This window comes from Ranitomeya variabilis, chromosome 4 (assembly GCF_051348905.1).
Source record: "Ranitomeya variabilis isolate aRanVar5 chromosome 4, aRanVar5.hap1, whole genome shotgun sequence".
Taxonomy (NCBI): Eukaryota; Metazoa; Chordata; class Amphibia; order Anura; family Dendrobatidae; genus Ranitomeya; species Ranitomeya variabilis.
The window spans coordinates 655831772-655851230 of record NC_135235.1 but is presented as its reverse complement, the minus strand read 5'-3'; the positions used below and the strand labels follow the sequence as shown (position 1 = coordinate 655851230).

Below are 19459 nucleotides of genomic sequence, written 5' to 3'. Positions count from 1 at the left end.
CCGGAACCAGTGCAGAGCACCCATGCAACCCAAGAGTTGGTCCAGAGAAACAGGTCAAGGAAGAAGTACAGAAGGCAGTGAAGGACAGGGGCAAGCAAGCCAGGTCCACAAGACACTACTCTCCTTACATGTTAAAACCCAACTGCAGGACCAATACCTCAAATTACCCTTAAAGTGGATGGAATTGTCAGATCTTTTCTTCTGCACACTGGTGCAGCCAGAAGTGTGATGAGACCTGTGGAACTCGCTAATCCCACCTGCCTATCAGAATCCTCTGTGTCTCACATGGGCATTGATGGTCAAGTCAGACATTCTCAGCTTACAAAGCCTCTGAGCGTGTGCACTCAGCCAGGACACTATCCTGTCTCAGTTTGTGGTGTCAGGGACCTGCCACTCAACCTGCTGGGAGCGAACTTACTGCAGAAGCTGAAGGCAACCACAGTGTTCCAGGAACATGGGACCGTGACACTTTCTGCATCCCTGACCCAAGAAGAATCGTGCTGGTGGCCCTACAAGAACCTCAAACAACCGATGAGGCCTACCCAAGGAGGTACTGGACGTAGTACCAGAAAGTCTATGGTCTAAGGGACCCCAGGACGTGGGAAAACCTCAAGTTGCCCCCAGTACGGGTGTCACTCAAGCCAGGTACCCCGTACCCTCATAAGGCCCAGGCCAGGCCTAGAATCAAGCTGCCTCTGACCAACTGAAGGTCTACCTGGAAATAGGAATCATTGTTCCTTGCACATCGCCTTGCAATACTCTGCTTTCCCTGTCAAGAAAAAGACTGTAAAAGGAGAGCCAGCCAAGTTCAGAATGGTACATGAGAGCTGTGAATGACGTCACGGTGTTTGAAACTCCAATTGTGCCGAATCCGCACACTCTGCTCTCAAATGTGCCTTCCACAACAAAAGTGTTCACAGTGACCGACCTGGCTAATGCTTTCTCCAGTGTTCCCCTTCATCCGGAAGACCAGTTCCTGTTTGCCTTAACGCACCAGGGGACACTATCATACCGCTGCTGCCGCCTCCCCAGTCAGCGTCTCTCCCTCCGCGCTCGCTCCCGGCCTCTGCTTCTCGTGCGCGCGCGCATACCAGGTTCAGTGCTGCGCGTGTGCACTTCTGATCTTCTGTCGGTCCTCCTCTTCGTCTCCTCTATGGTCCTGGAGGACTAGTACCCGGAAGTCGGTCCTCCTTATTGTCCTCTCTATGGTTCTGGAGGTCTGTTAACTGGAAGTGCTACCCTGCCTTTAGGTATTTAAACTGCTTCCTGCCGTCCCTCTGTGCCTGGTTATCATTTGTTCCTTCAGGTGTTCCTGGCCGCTCTTAGTCTCTGTGAAGTTCGTTTTCCCTCTGACTTTGGGTTTATCCTGCTAGCCTTTGCGTTTCCTCAGTTCCTCCACCAGTCCCTGCACTGCTGCAGTTTACCCATCAGTCCTGTTTCTCTGCAGTACTCACCTATCCTGTGTTCCTACTATCTCCGCCTCTTCTTGGTCTTCTCCCATCCTGGTCCTCCAGCTTCCGTGGCGATAGTCCCTCACGGGCCTGCCCCTAACTCTCCCTGTATAGGGGGCGGTCTATCTGGTCAGCTCGTCCGTGAGGGGTTCGTCGTCACGGTCTAGAGGGTCCACCCTCCGTTTTCCCTCTTTGAATCGTCACACTCAAGTAGGACTGCACTCGGGTGACATCTGAGTGCAGCCTGATTCTTACAGCATAAAAGACACCACATAGACAGTGATGCCACAGTGGGCCCAGAGCAGCCCTTCACAGTTCAACAAAGCAATGTACACAGTCCTCACCAACTGGGTCACAGAACATGCAGAAGTAACCCTGCTACAATGCGTGGACAATCTACTCCTTTGTGCAGTTGGCTTTGACACATGTAAAGCCCATTTCTTGTCTCTTCTACTCTACCTGGCGGAGCAGCACTGCAAGGTCTCAAAGAACAAAGTCCAGTGGTGTCTGAAGCGAGTTACGTTCCAGAGACACTGTATTGCTCACCAGGTGAAACACCTCCAACAACTCCAAAGGTGCTACAGGCCTTCCTTGGCCTAGTTTCGTATTGCAGAGCCTGGATCCCTGATGCTTCAGTCCCAATGCAGCCTCTGTGTGAATACGTCAGCGTGACCCCGTTCCTCCTGACAGATGCAGCCTTCAGCTCGTTCAAGAAGTTAAAAGGCTCTGTAGTCTCAGCGCCAGCACTAGGCCTACCTGACTACGAGAAGCCATTCCGTCTCTACTTGATGGAAAAAGAAGGCCTTGCTACTGGAGTCCTGACGCAGCTTCAGGGGGGAAAGCAGAGACCTTTAGACTACTTTTCAGCTCGCCTGGATCCAGTTGCAAGGGGAGCCTCTTCCTCCCGCATGAGAGCAGCAGTTGCAGCACACGCCCTCCAGGACAGGACTGCTGACATAATTGGAAAAACCATTGGAAATCCTGGCTCCGCATGACATCTCAGCAATCCTCAACCAAACCCAGCCAAAACATCTCTCCACCGCCAGGCATCTTCGCCTCCAGTGCTCTCTACTCCTGCCAGACAATGTCACCATCTGCAGATGCACAGTCCTCAATCCGTCCACTCTACTCCCACTCCCAAGGGGGGATACAGATATGGACTCTCAGATAAAAATTCTGATCAAGATCAAAATCTGCATTATACTTTCCGCAGGGACCTGGATTTTATCCGGACGGATGACCATGATTGCTTCAGCATTATGAAACAAGAAAACAGCAGGACTACCCAAGGTAGCAGAAGAGCCACTGACCAACCCAGAGTTGATCCTCTATGTAGATGGCTCCAGATTTGCAGATGATGAAGGAAGATTCCACATGGGATGTGCAGTGACCAGCAATCAAGAGATCCAGGGTCCAGAAGTCTGCTGCCTAGTCTGTCAGCCCAGGAAGCAGAACTGATAGCGCTGACGAAGGCCTACCAGATGGCAGAAGACAAGACTGCGAAAATGTATACCGATTCAAGGTATTCGCATGGCATAGCACATGACTTTGGACCCATCTGGGCTGCAAGAGACTTCATCACAGCAAGCGGAACAGCCGTGAAGCATCATGAAGCCATTAAGGACCTGCTGAGCGCACTTTAACTTCCAAAAATGGTGGCAGTACTGAAAGTCAAAGCACATGGAAAACTGAACACAGTAGAGGCACGGGGCAACAATATGGCGGATATGGCAGCCAAAGAAGCCGCCAAAGGAAGACAATATGGAGAAGTGGGAGAGGTCGTAGAGCCGGACGGCTACTACGTGACAACTGAGGACAAGACACCAGATAAGATGACGTCTTGGGATCTGTTTAAGAAGTTGCAAGAGCAAGCTCCAAAGGAGGAGAAGGAATGCTGGATGCGGAAGGGAGCAACACATGAAGAAGGAAGGGTCTACTCAATGGACTACAAACCCTGTCTACCCCGAAGTATCTACCCCGAAGCATGTACCCTATGGTGGTCCAGTGGGCACATGGGCCTGATGACACCAACCTCTGTGAAACTGGAGGGAAGACCCACTTGGATCCACTCATCGCATTGCAAGAAAGCTCACCTACCAGAAGATGACACCCAAGCCAGAAGGATGTTGTGGATGCCCTGCCTGACCGACTAGATGACCTACCTGTTAAAGAATACACACCGCTCACTACACATGCTATTGACTAAGAGACTGATTGCAACAAACCCCCATTAGGGACAGATCTCCTGACTGCCCATTTGCGAAAAGTCTGTACGGAGTGGGGCGTAGGCACTAGGCTTGCGTCAGTTCACAGGCAGCACAAAAGAGTTGCAGCTGTTGTGAAATTGGATTTTGGGCTCCCCCGGTGGCCACTGGTGGAATTGAACTGGTGTGCATCATCCTCTCTGTTCACCTGTTTCCATCAGGATGTGGGAGTCGCTATTTAGCCTTGCTCCTCTGTCACTTCCATGCCGGTCATCATTGTAATCAGAAGCCTTTCTGTGCATGTTCCTGCTGCTAGACAACTCCCAGCTAAGTTGGACTTAGTCCTTGTTTGTTTTTGCATTTTGTTCCAGTTCACAGCTGTAGTTTCGTTTCTGTGTCTGGAAAGCTCTTGTGATCTGAAATTGCCACTCTGATGTTATGAGTTAATACTAGAGTCTTAAAGTAATTTCAGGATGGTATTTTGATAGGGTTTTCAGCTGACCATGAAAGTGCCCTTTCTGTCTTCCTGCTATCTAGTAAGCGGACCTCAATTTTGCTAAACCTATTTTCATACTACGTTTGTCATTTCATCTAAAATCACCGCCAATATTTGTGGGGGCCTCTGTCTGCCTTTCGGGGAATTTTCTCTAGAGGTGAGCCAGGACTATATTTTCCTCTGCCAGGATTAGTTAGTCCTCCGGCCGGCGCTGGGCGTCTAGGGATAAAACGCAGGCTACGCTACCCGGCTACTGTTAGTTGTGCGGCAGGTTTAGTTCATGGTCAGTTTAGTTTCCATCCTTCCAAGAGCTAGTTCGTATGTTTGCTGGGCTATGTTCTCTTGCCATTGAGAACCATAACATGCAGCGCTTTGGGACAGGAGGCTAGGATTAGGGCAAGTGATATCTAAGGGGGGCTTGTGATAGAAATATATATATCATGTAGATCTCACTTGCATGTATACTCCTCTATAATCATATATACTCATATACTCACAGCTAATATATACATTATAATCAATGGTTTAAAATGGCTGACATAAACTGATATAAGCCAGACAGATTGTATGGGGTTTTCCATGCAAAAGCGGAACAACGCCAGATGTATTAAGTGATGATCAGATGTCTCAACTCTGTCCTAGATGCAGAAAGATGCAGAGAGCTCAATTTTAGTTGCTTAATCAGCATTCATATGTGCATTAATCACAATATTCCTTATATGTTTAGATAGCCAATGACAGAGGAGCTAGAAAATATGGTAATTAACTAACCACCCTAACAACCCCTAACCACTCCTTTCTATACGCAATTATAAAACTATGTATGTACAATAAATCGTCAGTATTGATGGAATGTTATTGACACAATGTTGTGCAGTCTCATTCTTGATGAGTGCTCAAAATACTCAGTCTTATTGGGAACGGCCACAGCACACACAGGGATAAATTTATCCAAACCAAATTTCCATGACACTTGTTCATTCTGGCCAACAAATATTGGAATAATAAGCCACTAAAATCTGTTATGTAGGCGAAGATGATACCAGTAAAAAGTTTATAATCGGCCTAAAAAAAAAAAACAAGACCGTACTTACATCTTTCATTTGACCGTGGAAAAAAGAAATAAAAAAAGAAATAACATTATAATTGTATTATCTTCCTTGCATTTATGGGTCTTTTATTTATATTGGAGTATACATATAAAGGAAAGGTTGAAGATGTTAAAATGAATTAACATTTGGCTCTAGTCATAAAAGTAACGCCACTATATGGATTATATTTTTCTTCACCTGATTTTCCATATTTTCAGCACATTCTACGTACACTGTCATTGGGGTTGCCGTTTAGAGATCTGGGAAGGTAAGGGTCAGCATCTTCTAATTTCAGTTAGTAGGGTGCATTCCCCAGGCAGTAAGCTCTGGCTGGATCAGATCTCATTCCAACAGAAGGTCTTCCAGTGCCCAAAGTAATGGGGAATGTTTTTGATGGAGGAACATGTAGTGGGTTAGTGGCTGATTGGTGACCACTTGAGTGTAACATGACTGGACTGCACCACCAATAAAGCAGCCATAGTCAGTCACTGAGAAGAATCTGTGAATTCTCTGCATTTAGTGGTTACTACTCACCTGGGTAGTCATATGTAGGAATCTCCTCTTTACACCGCTCATCACCAATCACATATGTCTCTATAGTATTAATATGGGTCAGATCTTCACCCTGAAACAAATAATATGAAAGTCACAGACACATGGAGAAGTCACATCTATGATCAGCTCTAATTTATCCTAAACCAGCTCCCACAATCCCTCTCACCTGCCCCTCTAGTCAGCCCTATAAATTTAGTAGCATCCTAAAGGGTGCACATGCATGGGGTGTATGCACGTGGTATCCCCTCAGAAAAGTATCCCCGCAGCTACGTATCCAGAAGCAGCAGTTAATTCAATGGCAGTTAGTCATGACAGGAGACAGGTGTTCCACACTTTATAGTTCCTTTTTTACCATGTGCTTTATTTATATCTTCCTGTGTGCCCTTGCCATCCACATTCACAACACCATACCTTCTCCATCACCAGTCATACACATCAGCCCCTCTCTACTTTCCTCTCCCTCCAAACACAGAGTAAAACAGCCCTGGCTCACATCACAAATGAAATTTCTCCAGCATTGCTCTAGGAGTGCTGAATGTCTATTGCGGAAAACTCACACACCAGAAGACTTCATTCACTACTTTGATAAGGACCTGTAAATCTGCCCTTCACCTCGCCAAACAGACCTATTTCACCATTCTGAACTCCTCACTATAACAACCCAAAAAAACTTTTTGACACCTTTCATTCCCTCCTCAGTCCAAAAACACAGGCCACTATCACAGACATCTGCGCTAATGACCTGGCCTCCCACTTTATACTTTATAGAAATAATAGATAATATCAGTCAGGAAATCAGCTCCCATCCAAGTGCTATGATTCCCATCCTCCCATGCATCTCCCCTGGCTCACTCTCCACGTTTGATCTCATCACAGAAGAAGTCTCCAGGCTCCTCTCTTCTTCTCGTGCGACTACATGCACTATCGACCCCATTCCCTCACATCTCCTCCAATCTCTCTCTCCAGTCGTCACTACTCACCTATCTAATCTTTAATCTCTCACTCTCCTCTGGCATTTCCCGTCCTCCTTCAAACACTATATAGTTCCTCCATTATTAAAAAAAAACCCTCTCTCGATCCATCCTGCACAAATAACTAATGACCAGTCTCCAATCTCCCCTTCATTCCTAACTGTTGGAGTGCCTGGTGTACTCCCGCCTTATCCGTTACCTTTCCATTCACTCTCTGCTAGATCCATGAAAGTCCGGCTTCCACCCCTACATTAGATAGAAACTGCACTCATCAGTGATCAATGACCTTCTGACAGCAAAATGTAACAGTGACCACTCTCTGCTCATTCTTCTCGACCTCTCTGCAGCTTTCGATAATGTTGACCACCATCTCATACTCTCTATGCTCCAATCAATAGGCATAAAGGACACTGTTCTCTCCTGGTTCTCTTCCTATCTTTCTGATGGGCGCCATTGTATAATTCGCTAGCTCCACTTCATCTTTCCCTCAGGGCTCAGTCCTTGGCCCTGTTCTCTTCTCTCTCTACACGGCCCTAATTGGACAGACCATCAGCATATTTGGCTTTCAGTACCATCTTTATGCTGATGACACACAACTATACACATCATCCCTTGACTTTACCCCAGGTGTACTACAGAACACCAGTGACTGTCTGTCCGCAGTCTCCAACATCATGTCCGCATTCTAGCTGAAACTCAACCTTTCCAAAACTGAACTTCTTCTGCTCTTGCTGTCTACTAACCTCCCTAAATCTGACATCTCCCTCTCCATGGTTGACACCATAATAACGCCTAGCCAGCAGTCGCGCTGTCTGTTATGTTTAACACCAATCTTTCCTTCACCCCCCATATACAATCTCTTGCCCACTCTTGTCGCTTACACCTAAAGAACATCTCTAGAGTCCGCCCCCTTCTCCCCATGGAAACAACAAAAATCTTCACTGTTGTCCTGGTCCACTCCTGCCTTGACTACTGTAATGCTCTATTAATTGGCCTCCCCTTCACTCAACTTTCGCCTCTCCAGTCCATCATTAATGCAGCAGCCAATGTTGTCTATCTGGCTAATCGGTACTCGGACGTGTCCGCTCTTTGCCAGTCATTGGACTGGCTGCCCATTCATTATAAGATCCAATTTAAACACCTTATTCTCACCCACAAAGCTCTCCACAGTGCGGCACCCCCCTACATCTCCTCCCTCATTTCTGTTTATCGGTCTACCCACTCGTTATGCTCTGCAAGTGACGTTCAACTAACCTATGCATTAATCCATACCTACCACTCCCGGCTCCAATACTTCTCCCGAGTTGCGTCAATCCTCTGAAATGGTCTACCCCAAGAAATTAGGACTATCCACATCTTACACAGCTTCAGGCGCTCCCTCAAAACACATCTATTCAGAGCGGCCTATCATGCTTCCTAATCGAAGTGTGTATGTGTGAGTGTGTGCGAGTCCCATTCACTATCTATCTCAGAATAATCCTTCATCAAACTCCAGCGCACCCAATAGCACCAAAAATATTGTCTGGTGACAACCTCATGCAGCCTTTATCTATCCTCACTCCCTCAAGATGGCTGGACCATCACTGTAAATACGCACGTGTACGTGGTGTCTCCTACCCACCTCATTGTAGATTGTAAGATCTCATGAGGAGGGTCGTCTTATTTTGCATTAATTATTGTATTATTTTTAAAGTTGTTACTTATGTCTTGTGTATGAACTGTTAAACTGTAAAGTGCTGCGGAATATGTTGGCGTTCTTTAAATAAAGTATAATTATTATAATCTCTCCACTGTTCTCATTAAACAAGTATAAAGCGAATAATACTGGTGGATAAAACAACGCTGAGGACAAGGCCTTCACAGCCGTCTACACATCATAAGGGAGATTTCATGACACCTTCTCTCCATCTACCTGATGATCCTGAGGAACATCAGGATTTTCTTGCTTACAGCCCTGTGGAAGAAGAGAACGGGGACATTTCTCTGGTGTTGTCCTCTCACTGGATAGAACTGGAGGAAACACATACAAGAACCATATTAATTCTTTACATACAGATAATTATAGGCTGCGTGTATTTAGTCCTGTATATTACCTGGTGATGTAAGGGGCTGAGGAATCTCCATCATGACGTCCTTGTACAGATCTTTGTGTCCTTCTAAATACTCCCACTCCTCCATGGAAAAATGAACGGTGACATCCTGATACCTTATAGGAACCTGACACATACAATGATACTGTCATCCACCCAAACCCTTCTTAGCGTTACTGTATAATGTCCTAGCATTCCCAGCAGTGTCACCTCTCCAGTCAGCAGCTCAATCATCTTGTAGGTGAGTTCTAGGATTTTTTGATCATTGATGTCCTCATATATCAGGGGGTGAGGTGGAGGCTTCATGAGTGGGCTCCGGGATCTTCCCCATCCCTCAGACACAGTGGCCTGAGAGTGCTCTGTAGAGGTCTTGTTCACTACTGTGTAATCCTGGTTATGGAAAGACAGAGTAATAAATCTCATTATAGACATTTTCAGAGTCTTCAAGTCTCTAGTTATGTCCATATTTTATTCTCATAGATAAGAATTATGTAATGTGACGTCATCAGAATCTCTCACCTCTCCAGTAAGCTGGAAGAGGATCTCCAGGGTGAGGTGTAATATCTTTTCAGCCATCTTGTCCCTGTCGCTATCCATCTTTGATGGGTCAGTCAGGAAAATGCTCTTATATAGAAGATCTCCATTAGGCGGATCCAATGTTGTAGGAACCTCAATTGAGAAAAGATGAGTTGTTGTTATGTCATAAAGATCCCATATAATAATAGAATTACTGGAGAAAATAAAAGGAAGATATGATGAAATGTAATGTGAAGATGTTGCATTCATTTGAGGATTGTAGAACATGTGTGGACAGGTGACAAGTCCTGCTAGAGAATGAAATTTCCATCTCCAAAAAGCTTGTTGATAGAGGGAAGCATGAAGTGCTCTAAAATTTCCTGCTAGACGGCTGCGCTGACTTTGGTCTTGATAAAACACAGTGGACCTACACTAGCAGATGACATGGCTCCCCAAACCATCACCAATTGTCGAAACTCCACACTAGACCTCAAGCAGCTTGGATTGTGTGCCTCTCCACTCTTCCTTTTCTTAACAATCCTTTCAAGCCTGCGGTTATCCCGGTTCCTTGTGCACCTTTTTCTGCCACATTTTTTCCTTCCACTAAACTTTCCATTAATATTCTTGGATACAGCACTCTGTGAACAGCCAGCTTCTTTAGCAATGACCTTTTGCGGCTTACCCTCTTTGGGGAGTATGTCAATGACTGACTTCTGGACAACTGTCAAGTCAGCAGTCTTCAACCATGATTGTGGAGCCTACTGAAACAGACTAAAGGGACCAATTTAAACGCTTAGGAAGCCTTTGCAGGTGTTTTTAGTTAATTATTCTAATTTAGTGAAATAATGACTTTTGGGTTTTCATTGGCTGTAAGCCATAATCATCAATATTAACAGAGATAAACATTTGAAATAGATCACTCTGTTTGTAATGACTCTATATAATATATGAGATTCACTTTTTGTAATTAAGAGCTGAAATAAATTAACTTTTTGGTGATATTTTAATTTTGTGAGAAGCTCCTATATTTGCCTCTCGCAAAGATATCATCATTGCTTTGCTGCTCCTCATCCTCGGCAGCAGGGCTGCATCTCTGTGCATAAATTAAATTATTCACTTCTTCTGTGATTGGTTGGGACTCAAACTCAAGTCTCCATGTTTGCAGGCAGCAGCTCTTGCTATTAGGGTACTGTCACACAGTGCAATTTTGATCGCTACGACGGTACGATTCGTGACGTTCTAGCGATATCGTTACGATATCGCAGTGTCTGACACGCAGCAGCGATCAGGGACCCTGCTGAGAATCGTACGTCGTAGCAGATCGTTTGGAACTTTCTTTCGTCGCTTGATCACCCGCTGACATCGCTGGATCGTTGTGTGTGACACCGATCCAGCGATGTGTTCGCTTGTAACCAGGGTAAACATCGGGTAACTAAGCGCAGGGCCGCGCTTAGTAACCCGATGTTTACCCTGGTTACCAGCGTAAACGTAAAAAAAACAAACAGTACATACTCACATTCCGGTGTCTGTCCTCCGGCGTCTCAGCTTCTCTGCACTGTGAGCGCCTGCCGGCCGGAAAGCGAGCACAGCGGTGACGCGGTGACGTCACCGCTCTGCTTTCCGGCTATGGTGCTTACACAGTGGAGAGAAGCAGAACGCCGGGGGACAGACACCGGAATGTAAGTATGTACTGTTTGGTTTTTTTACGTTTACGCTGGTAACCAGGGTAAACATCGGGTTACCCGGGGACTTCGGCATCGCTCCAGCGCCGTGATTGCAAAGTGTGACCGCAGTCTACGACGCTGGAGCGATAATCATACGACGCTGCGACGTCACGGATCGTGCCGTCGTAGCGATCAAAATTGCACTGTGTGACAGTACCCTTAGCCACAGTCAATTAATTTGGTAATCTTGAGATGCATTGCAGGTGGTGAACTTAGAAGCAGATTACACATGTGCATTTTATACAGACATGTATTTCTTTGTACTTGTATACTGAGGTGTAGAAAATGTCAGATTTTTTTTGTTCCTATAAAACTACTAAAAATAATAAAGAACAATTACAAAACTTTTTTTTTGTGAGTCCTCCTGGTAATCAAACTCAAAACCTTCAACATTACAGGTTGGAGTTAAAGCTTCTGAGCCACAGGCTCTCGTGATGTCACTGGGATAATTTTGTGTTCTTGATCTATATTGAAGGCTCTGAGTCCACAGGCAGATTATACTGATATACTGCTATGTATAATGTAAATCTATGTCCCTGGATTAAAGAGGAAGAATAATTTTTTATCCCATAAAATTACTAAAAAAAAAAAAATTGTTAATTTTTTTTATAATAAATATCACAAATCAGCAAATAACATGGACATATTTGATGTCCTTGTTATCGTAATAACCTGCACAACAATCAGATTATTTATGAGGATCAGTTAGTGATGTAAAAAGAAATGGCGTGATTTACATTTTTTCTCTATTAACCCCATAAAAAAGTACTAAAAATGTAACCCATATAGTGTAAATGCTGCGTTCTTTCTACTGCTTTTTTCAGCAGGTGTTCACACCTCACAACGCAATATCAATCTTCTCTGATTACTGCGTGTTTGGCGTGTTTCTTTTATGCATTTTCCTCCTTATTTGATGTGATTTTGGTGAAGATATGAAGCATAGTTTTTAACATTTTTTTATACTACAGAAAAGCTTAGATTCTGCGCTTAAAAATGCAATGGCTTTTCTTATGTTTTTTTTTTTAGAAAAAAACCTATAGAGAAAAAATGCACCAAAACCGCAGAGTACAACCCCAAGGGCGATAATTTCATGGAATCACATACACTTTGCTTGGACATTTAGACCATGTTCACATGTAGGGTAAATGCTGCGTATTTTCTGTAGCTTTTTTTTTTTTTTGGCATAGAAATTCTGCTGTGTTGACCTGTCCAAGCAAAGTGGGTATGATTTCATGAAAACTGCGACCCCTGTGATTTAAAGTAGCGACTGAACTGTGCTGTTTTGTGCTTGTTTTTCTCTGGAGGCTTTTATTTAGAGCCTAAAAAACTGCAGTTACTTTTTTAAGTGCAGAATCCAAGCTTTTCAGTACTATAACAAGCACATAAAAACGCGACTTCACATCTGTACCAAAAAAGCATCAAACAAGGAGGAAATGCTACAATAATAAAGAGAAGATTGTTATTACGTAGATTGGTGCGGACAGCTGAAGAAAACAAAAAACACTGTATTATTTTAAGGACTATAATACACACTTTTTTCCTCCAAAAATGTGGAGTAAAATGGGGGGTGCATCTTACAGTCCGGATTAACCTGCTCTGGCTTTGGTGCAGAGGTGGAGGAGCGGCAGCAGAGGAGCAGCGGGTCAAAGGAGGCAGAAGCCGACAGCTGCGGTTAACTCATGTGCCTGCTACTAAAGAGAAATGAATATTCACTGCATTCCACGCCCATGGACGTGGAGGGCAGTGAATATTCATTACTCTTTAATAGCAAGCACAGTGTTAGCCTCACCAGCCGGCTTCCTGCAGCTGCTGGGCTTTTTTTGTGTGCCCGCTACTTAAGGGAATGAATATTCACTGCTCTCCACTCTCATAGGGGTGGAATGCAGTGACTATTCATTTCCTTTAGTAGCAACACGCGTGTAAGCCCAGCAGCTGCAGGAAGTAACACACTGCCCGCTATTAAAGAGCAATTAATATTCAATGCTCTCCATGCAAATAGTTCTGTTGTGGAGAGCAGTGCGTATTCCGGGAACTGTCCTTGGCTTTAAGCAGCACATGACGTCCCTGCCAGGTGCTGACATCGGAACAAGATGCTGCGAGTTAGCACAGGGAAGGTAAGTATTTTCTTTTAAAAATGTTTTTTTCTGATGGGGGCCTTCCATTACCAGGATGAGGATGGAGGCTAATCATACCAGGATAAGGATGGGGCCATGCATATCAAGATAGGGATGAGGGGGACCATGCTTTCCAGGACAGGGATGAGGGAGGCATGCCTACTAGGCCAGGGATGAGGGGGACCATGACTTCCAGGATAGGAATGAGGAGGACAGGCCTAACAGGCTAGGGATGAGGAGTTCATGCTTAACAGGATGGGGAAGAAGGGGCCGCGCATACCAGGATGGTGATGAGGTTGGCCATGCATACTAGAAGAGGGAAGAAGGGGCCATGCAAACCCGGATAGGGATGCAGAGGCCATGCATACAAAGAAAGGGATGAGGAGGCCATGCATACCAGGATAGGGATGAGGGGGACCATGACTTCTAAGATAGGAATGAGGGGGTCATGCCTAGGGATGACAGGGCCATGCTTACTAGGCTAGGGATGAGGAGACCATGCATACCAGGATAGGGATGAGTAGACCATGCATACCAGGATAGGGATGAGAGAGCCACACATACCAGGATGGGCATGAGGGGGCCATGCATACCAGGATGGTGATGAGGTAGCCATGCATACCAGGATAGGGATGAGTGGGGCATGCATACCAGGATGGGGATGAGGGGGCCATGCATACCAGAATGGGGATGAGGGGGCCATGCATACCAGGATGGGGATGAGGAGTCCATGCATACCAGGATGGGGATGAGGGGGCCATGCATACCAGAATGGGGATGAGGGGAACGTATATACCAGGATAGGTGATATTAAGTACAAAATTGCCAACATTTTTTGCTTCACCTTTTTTTTCTAACTTCCTCCTCTAAAACCTAGGTGCGTCTTATGAATCGATGCATCTTATTGTCCGAAAATTACGGTATACTACTTGTGAACACAACCTTATGGACACTAAAAAGGCCAGATGTCATACAGTGAAGCTATGCGAAGATGAGAAAGTTCTGGCTGCCACAACTGTGAATGAGAGAACAAAAAATAAAAATCCTTCCATACAAAGTATTGGCGTAACTAGTGTCTTATGGGCCTCGGTGCAAGATTTGGAATCCCCCCCATCCTGGTGTATGTACAGTTCCATCCAACTACCGACCAATAACCTGCCTTACAACAACATGGAAACTCCTGTAAGGTATCATAACCACTAAGCTACAGAACCATATGAACCAGTACATGAATCCAGCTCAGAAAGACATTGGGACCAATACCAAAGGCTCTAAGCAAAAGCTCCTAGTAGATAGAGCAGTCGCTCAAGACTCAAGATCCAGACAGACCACTCAGCACAGCCTAGATTGACTACAGGAAAGCCTATGACTCAATGCCACACACATGGATCTGTGAATGCTTGGCTCTCTATAGTGTGAACAGGAAATTAAGATCCTTCCTCAGAAACTCAAGGGGGACTTCCAATATTGGAAGTCAACTCAAGACAACTAGCAAAAGTGACCATCAAATGCGGCATATACCAAGGTGATGCACTATCCCCATTGCTGTTCTGCATAGGCTTGAACCCCCTCAGTCAGATAATTACAGAGTCTGGCTATAGATATAAGTTCAAGAGTAAAAACACCATAAGTCACCTCCTCTACATGGATGACATCAAGCTGTATGCCAAAAACGAATGATCCACCTGACAAGGATCTACTGGAAAGACATTGGGATGTCCTTTGAACTGGAGAAGTGCAGCCAGTTGGTAATAAATAGAGGCAAGGTAGTCAAGACTGATGGAGTGGAATTACCAGCAGGACAATAGCAGATGTACAGACATGCTACAAGTACCTCGGAATCCCACAGGGATACGGTAACCATGATGAGGAGGCAAGGAAAGCAGCAACATCCAAATACCATCAAAGGGAAAGACAGGTCCTGAAGAGCCAGCTCAATGGGAAGAATAAAATCCATGCCATCAATACATATGTCCTGCCAGTTATCAGATACCCTGCTGGAATAGTGCGCTGGCCAAAAGAAGAGATGAAAGCTGCAGATGTGAAAACATGAAAGCTCCTCACAATGCATGGAGGTCTCCACCCTAAGTCTAACACCCAAAGACTGTATACCAACAAAAAGGAGGGTGGTTGAGGCTTGATAAGCGTTAAAGCCACCATCACAGATGAAACAAGGAGCATCCATATATCAGAAAAATGGCACCAAGAGAAGAAATGCTGAGAGAAAGCCTAAGGCAGCAACAACAACAGATCTGGAAGGAAGAACAGGAACATGAAGCAGCATGGCAAGATAAGCCGCTGCATGGGATGTACCATTGCCAGATAATGGAGGTGGCTGACATGGAGATATCCTATCATTGGCTGGAGAAAGCTGGACTCAGAGACAGCACAGAGGCACTAATCATAGCGGCACAAGAGCAAGCACTAAGTACGAGCTCCCTAGAAGCAAGAATCTACCACACCAGAAAAGACCCAAGGTGCAGTCTATGCAAAGAAACCTCAGAAACTGTCCAACACATAGTGGCAGGATGCTAAATGAAAGCAGGAACAGCGTATACCGAACTCCACAACCAAGTAGCGGGAATTGTATACAGGAACATCTGCAAAGCATATGGGCTAAGTCCCCCTAAGTCCAGGTGGGAGACCCCAGATAAAGTGGTGGAGAATGAAAGGGCTAAAATCCTGTGACACTTCAATATCCAGATGGATAAGCAGATGTTGGCTAACCAGCCAGACATTGTGATAGAGGACATGGATCAGAAGATAGCAATGATAATAGATGTGGCAGTGCCAAGTGACAGCAACATCAGAAAGAAAGAATATGAGAAGGGCCTCAAAGGAGAACTGGAGAAGATGTGGAAGGTGAAGGCAACAGTGATTCCAGTGGTGATAGGAGCACTTGGTGCAGTGACCCCCTAAGTTGGGAAAATGGCTACAACAGATCCCAGTAGCAACATCTGAACTCTCAGTCCAGAAATGCACAATGCTGGGAACAACTAAGATCCTGCGCAGAACCCTCAAGCTCCCAAGGCCTCTGGTAGAGGACCTGAGAATAAAAAAAGGACAAAAAAGACCACCCCCATTGGGGGGTGAGAAGGACTTTTTTTTATATACACCAAAATGGGAGGGGACCCCATCCAAATCTTGCCCTGGGGCCCATAATACTCTATATATATTTCATGTGTACATTATACATACACACATATATAGTGGGAAAAAGTATTTAGTCAGCCACCAATTGTGCAAGTTCTCCCACTTAAAAAGAGGAGAGAGGCCTGTAATTATATGTAGACCACAACTATGAGAGTCAAAATGAGAAATCAAATCTAGAAAATCACCTTGTCTGATTTGGCAAGATTTTATTTAGCAAATTATGGTAGAAAATAAGTATTTGGTCATTAACAAAAGTTCATCTCAATATTTTGTTATATATCCTTTGTTGGCAATGACAGAGGTCAAACGTTTTCTGTAAGTCTTCATAAGGTCGGCACACACTGTTGGTGTTATGTTGGCTCATTCCTCCATGCAGATCTCCTCTAGATGTTTGGGCCTGTCGCTAGGCAACACGGACTTTCAAGTCCCTCAAAAGATTTTCTATGGGGTTGAGATCTGGAGACTGGCTAGGCCACTCCAAGACCTTCATATGTTTCTTGCGAATAGTGATGAGCGAGTGTACTTGTTGCTCGGGTGATCTCCAAGTATTTGTTATTGCTCGGAGATATAGTTTTCATCTCCTCAGTTGCATGATTTACGGCTTCCAGATACGCTGAATACATGTGAGGAATGCCTGTTTGTTAGAGAATTCCCACATGTATTCAGCTTATCTGGAAGCCGTAAATCATGCAACTGAGGCGATGAAAACTATATCTCCGAGCAATAACAAATACTCGGAGGTCACCCAAGCAACGAGTACACTCGCTCATCACTTCTTATGAAGCCACTCCTTTGCTGCCCTGGCGGTGTGCTTGGGATCATTATCATGCTGAAAGACCCATCCATGTTTCATCTTCAATGCCCTTGCTGATAGAAAGAGGTTTGCACTCAAAATCTCATGATACATGGCCCCATTGATTATTTCATGAGATTATTCAGCCGCCAGCTGTCTAATTTATATGGGCCATTAGTATCACACTGACAGGCAGGGATAACACCCCGCTCTACAGTAGTACAGGGCATCACCGGAGCAATCAGAGGCTTGTATGTTGTATGATCGCACTAATGAGGGGTGTGGAGAAAAGCTTAAAGATAGGTTGTAAGTGGATAAAAACCACAAATATCAGTTTTAGCAAAACAAGAAAAAAATATTCTCCATTCTTGATGAAGACAGGGAGAGAAGACATCTTCTATATATCCGAGGCAAAGGAAAGTATTCTCTATTTTATACGAGACAATAAAAGAGGGGGGCGTCTGTTCCCCAGTGACACATCCCAATATATCATCTATGACAGCCAGGGCCTAATAATGGACCATATTATAAGAGCAATGTGTGTTTCCATGTTACTGTCACTTATAGTATGAGGAAAAGGAACAAAACAGATATGATCTTGAAAGTGAACATGGAATTATCTAAAGTCTCGGCAGTGCAGGGGTTACTGCCCCCTGCCCCCGCCCAGTAATGGGGAATCTCCAGCACCTACCTCCACCTGCAGAGCCGCACACCACATATATGGCTGTTCTGTGCGCACAGGACCTGTGATGAGGTCACATGAGGGGAGGAGTCAGGGGTCACATGATCAGGGGCCTCAGTGTATGCAGGACTCTGCTGTGCTGGTTGTCATGGTGATGGCTGAGGGGAAGTTTATGTGTGGGGTCAGGAGGGGATTACAGTGTGTATGGAGCAGAGCCGTGTGTGTACGAGGTGTACGGAGCGGAGCCGTGTGTGTGTACGAGGTGTACGGAGCAGAGCCATGTGTGTACGAGGTGTACGACGCAGAGCCGTGTGTGTACGAGGTGTACGGAGCGGAGCCGTGTGTGTACGAGGTGTACGGAGCGGAGCCGTGTGTGTGTACGAGGTGTACGGAGCAGAGCCATGTGTGTACGAGGTGTACGACGCAGAGCCGTGTGTGTACGAGGTGTACGGAGCGGAGCCGTGTGTGTACGAGGTGTACGGAGCGGAGCCACGTGTGTACGAGGTGTACGGAGCGGAGCCGTGTGTGTACAAGGGGTAGGGAGCGGAGCCGCGTGTGTACGAGGTGTACGGAGCGGAGCCGTGTGTGCGAGGTGTACAGAGCTGAGCTGTATGTGTACGAGGTGTACGGAGTGGAGTTGTGTGTGTACGAGGTGTACGGAGCAGAGTCGTGTGTGTACGAGGTGTACGGAGTGGAGTTGTGCGTGTAGGGAGAGGAGCCAGGCGTGTAGGACATGTACAGAGCGGAGCTGTGTGTGTGTAACGTGTGTGTATGGAGCGGAGCCGTGAATGTAGAACGTGTGCAGAGCAGAGCAGTGAGGGTGGTGTAGTATTCCCACTCGCCTCTGAATCTGTGTAACTGTATTTTATCATAAAATGTGTTATTTATGATATGGTCATTAGTTGGCAGTAATGGGTGACAGTATATGTGACTTTGTCTGTCCTGTCAGTACAGGATATAGTTAACCCAATAGGCCGGCCCGCAGGTGGGAGTTAGACCGAGGGATGACCGGGACATTTGGGTTCCATCTTAGTTAGTGAGAGAGTCTGAGAAGACAGAAGCAAAGAGGGAGATGCACTGGACAAGAACAAGTGAAGGTTGTGTGAGGCGAATACAGGAGAATAGGAGCAACAGGGACAAACAGAGCAGACTTACCTGAAGAGGCCAATTTGGGGACACCAAAAACGTGCTGGGACCGAGACAGCCTCATCTGCAAGGTGGATCCAAGAGAGTCAGGTAGCGGCAACAGTAGGGTGGCAGCAGGAGCTCCCTTATGGCAGGTTCTAGAAAGAAAATGGAGTTTCCCTAAGGCCGGCCTCACACTCAGCGTATAAAAATATGGTCTGTTTTTTACGGCCATAATACGCAGAAAAGTCCCCAAAATAGTGGTCCGTATGTCATCCGTAGGCAGGGTGTGTCAGCGTATTTTGCGCATGGCATCCTCCGTATGTAATCCATATGGCATCCGTACGGCATCCGTACTGCGATATTTTCTCGCAGGCTTGCAAAACCGACATACAATGGATTTATGTGCTCAAATGTTCGGTAAAACATATATACAGTGTATATATATATATATATATATATATATATACTAGACTGTGGCCCGATTCTAACGC

The 19459-nt window shown here is 45.5% G+C and overlaps 1 protein-coding gene across 2 annotated transcripts in view; it reads right to left on the bottom strand.

The window, feature by feature from the left end:
- Positions 1-17909, bottom strand: part of LOC143767468 (uncharacterized) — a 102533-nt gene extending 84624 nt beyond the window's left edge. The window contains exons 1-6 of one of the 2 annotated variants that reach the window (XM_077255836.1): positions 17850-17909; positions 9378-9527; positions 9069-9248; positions 8862-8985; positions 8681-8778; positions 5777-5867 (exon numbers count right to left, since the gene is read on the bottom strand). In XM_077255836.1, the coding sequence (XP_077111951.1) occupies positions 5777-5867; positions 8681-8778; positions 8862-8985; positions 9069-9248; positions 9378-9527; positions 17850-17876 (670 nt within the window). In that variant the 5' untranslated portion in view covers positions 17877-17909. The remainder of the gene's footprint in view (positions 1-5776; positions 5868-8680; positions 8779-8861; positions 8986-9068; positions 9249-9377; positions 9528-17849) is intronic. The other variant, XM_077255832.1, reaches the window with a different exon arrangement.
- Positions 17910-19459: the final 1550 nt, after the last annotated feature.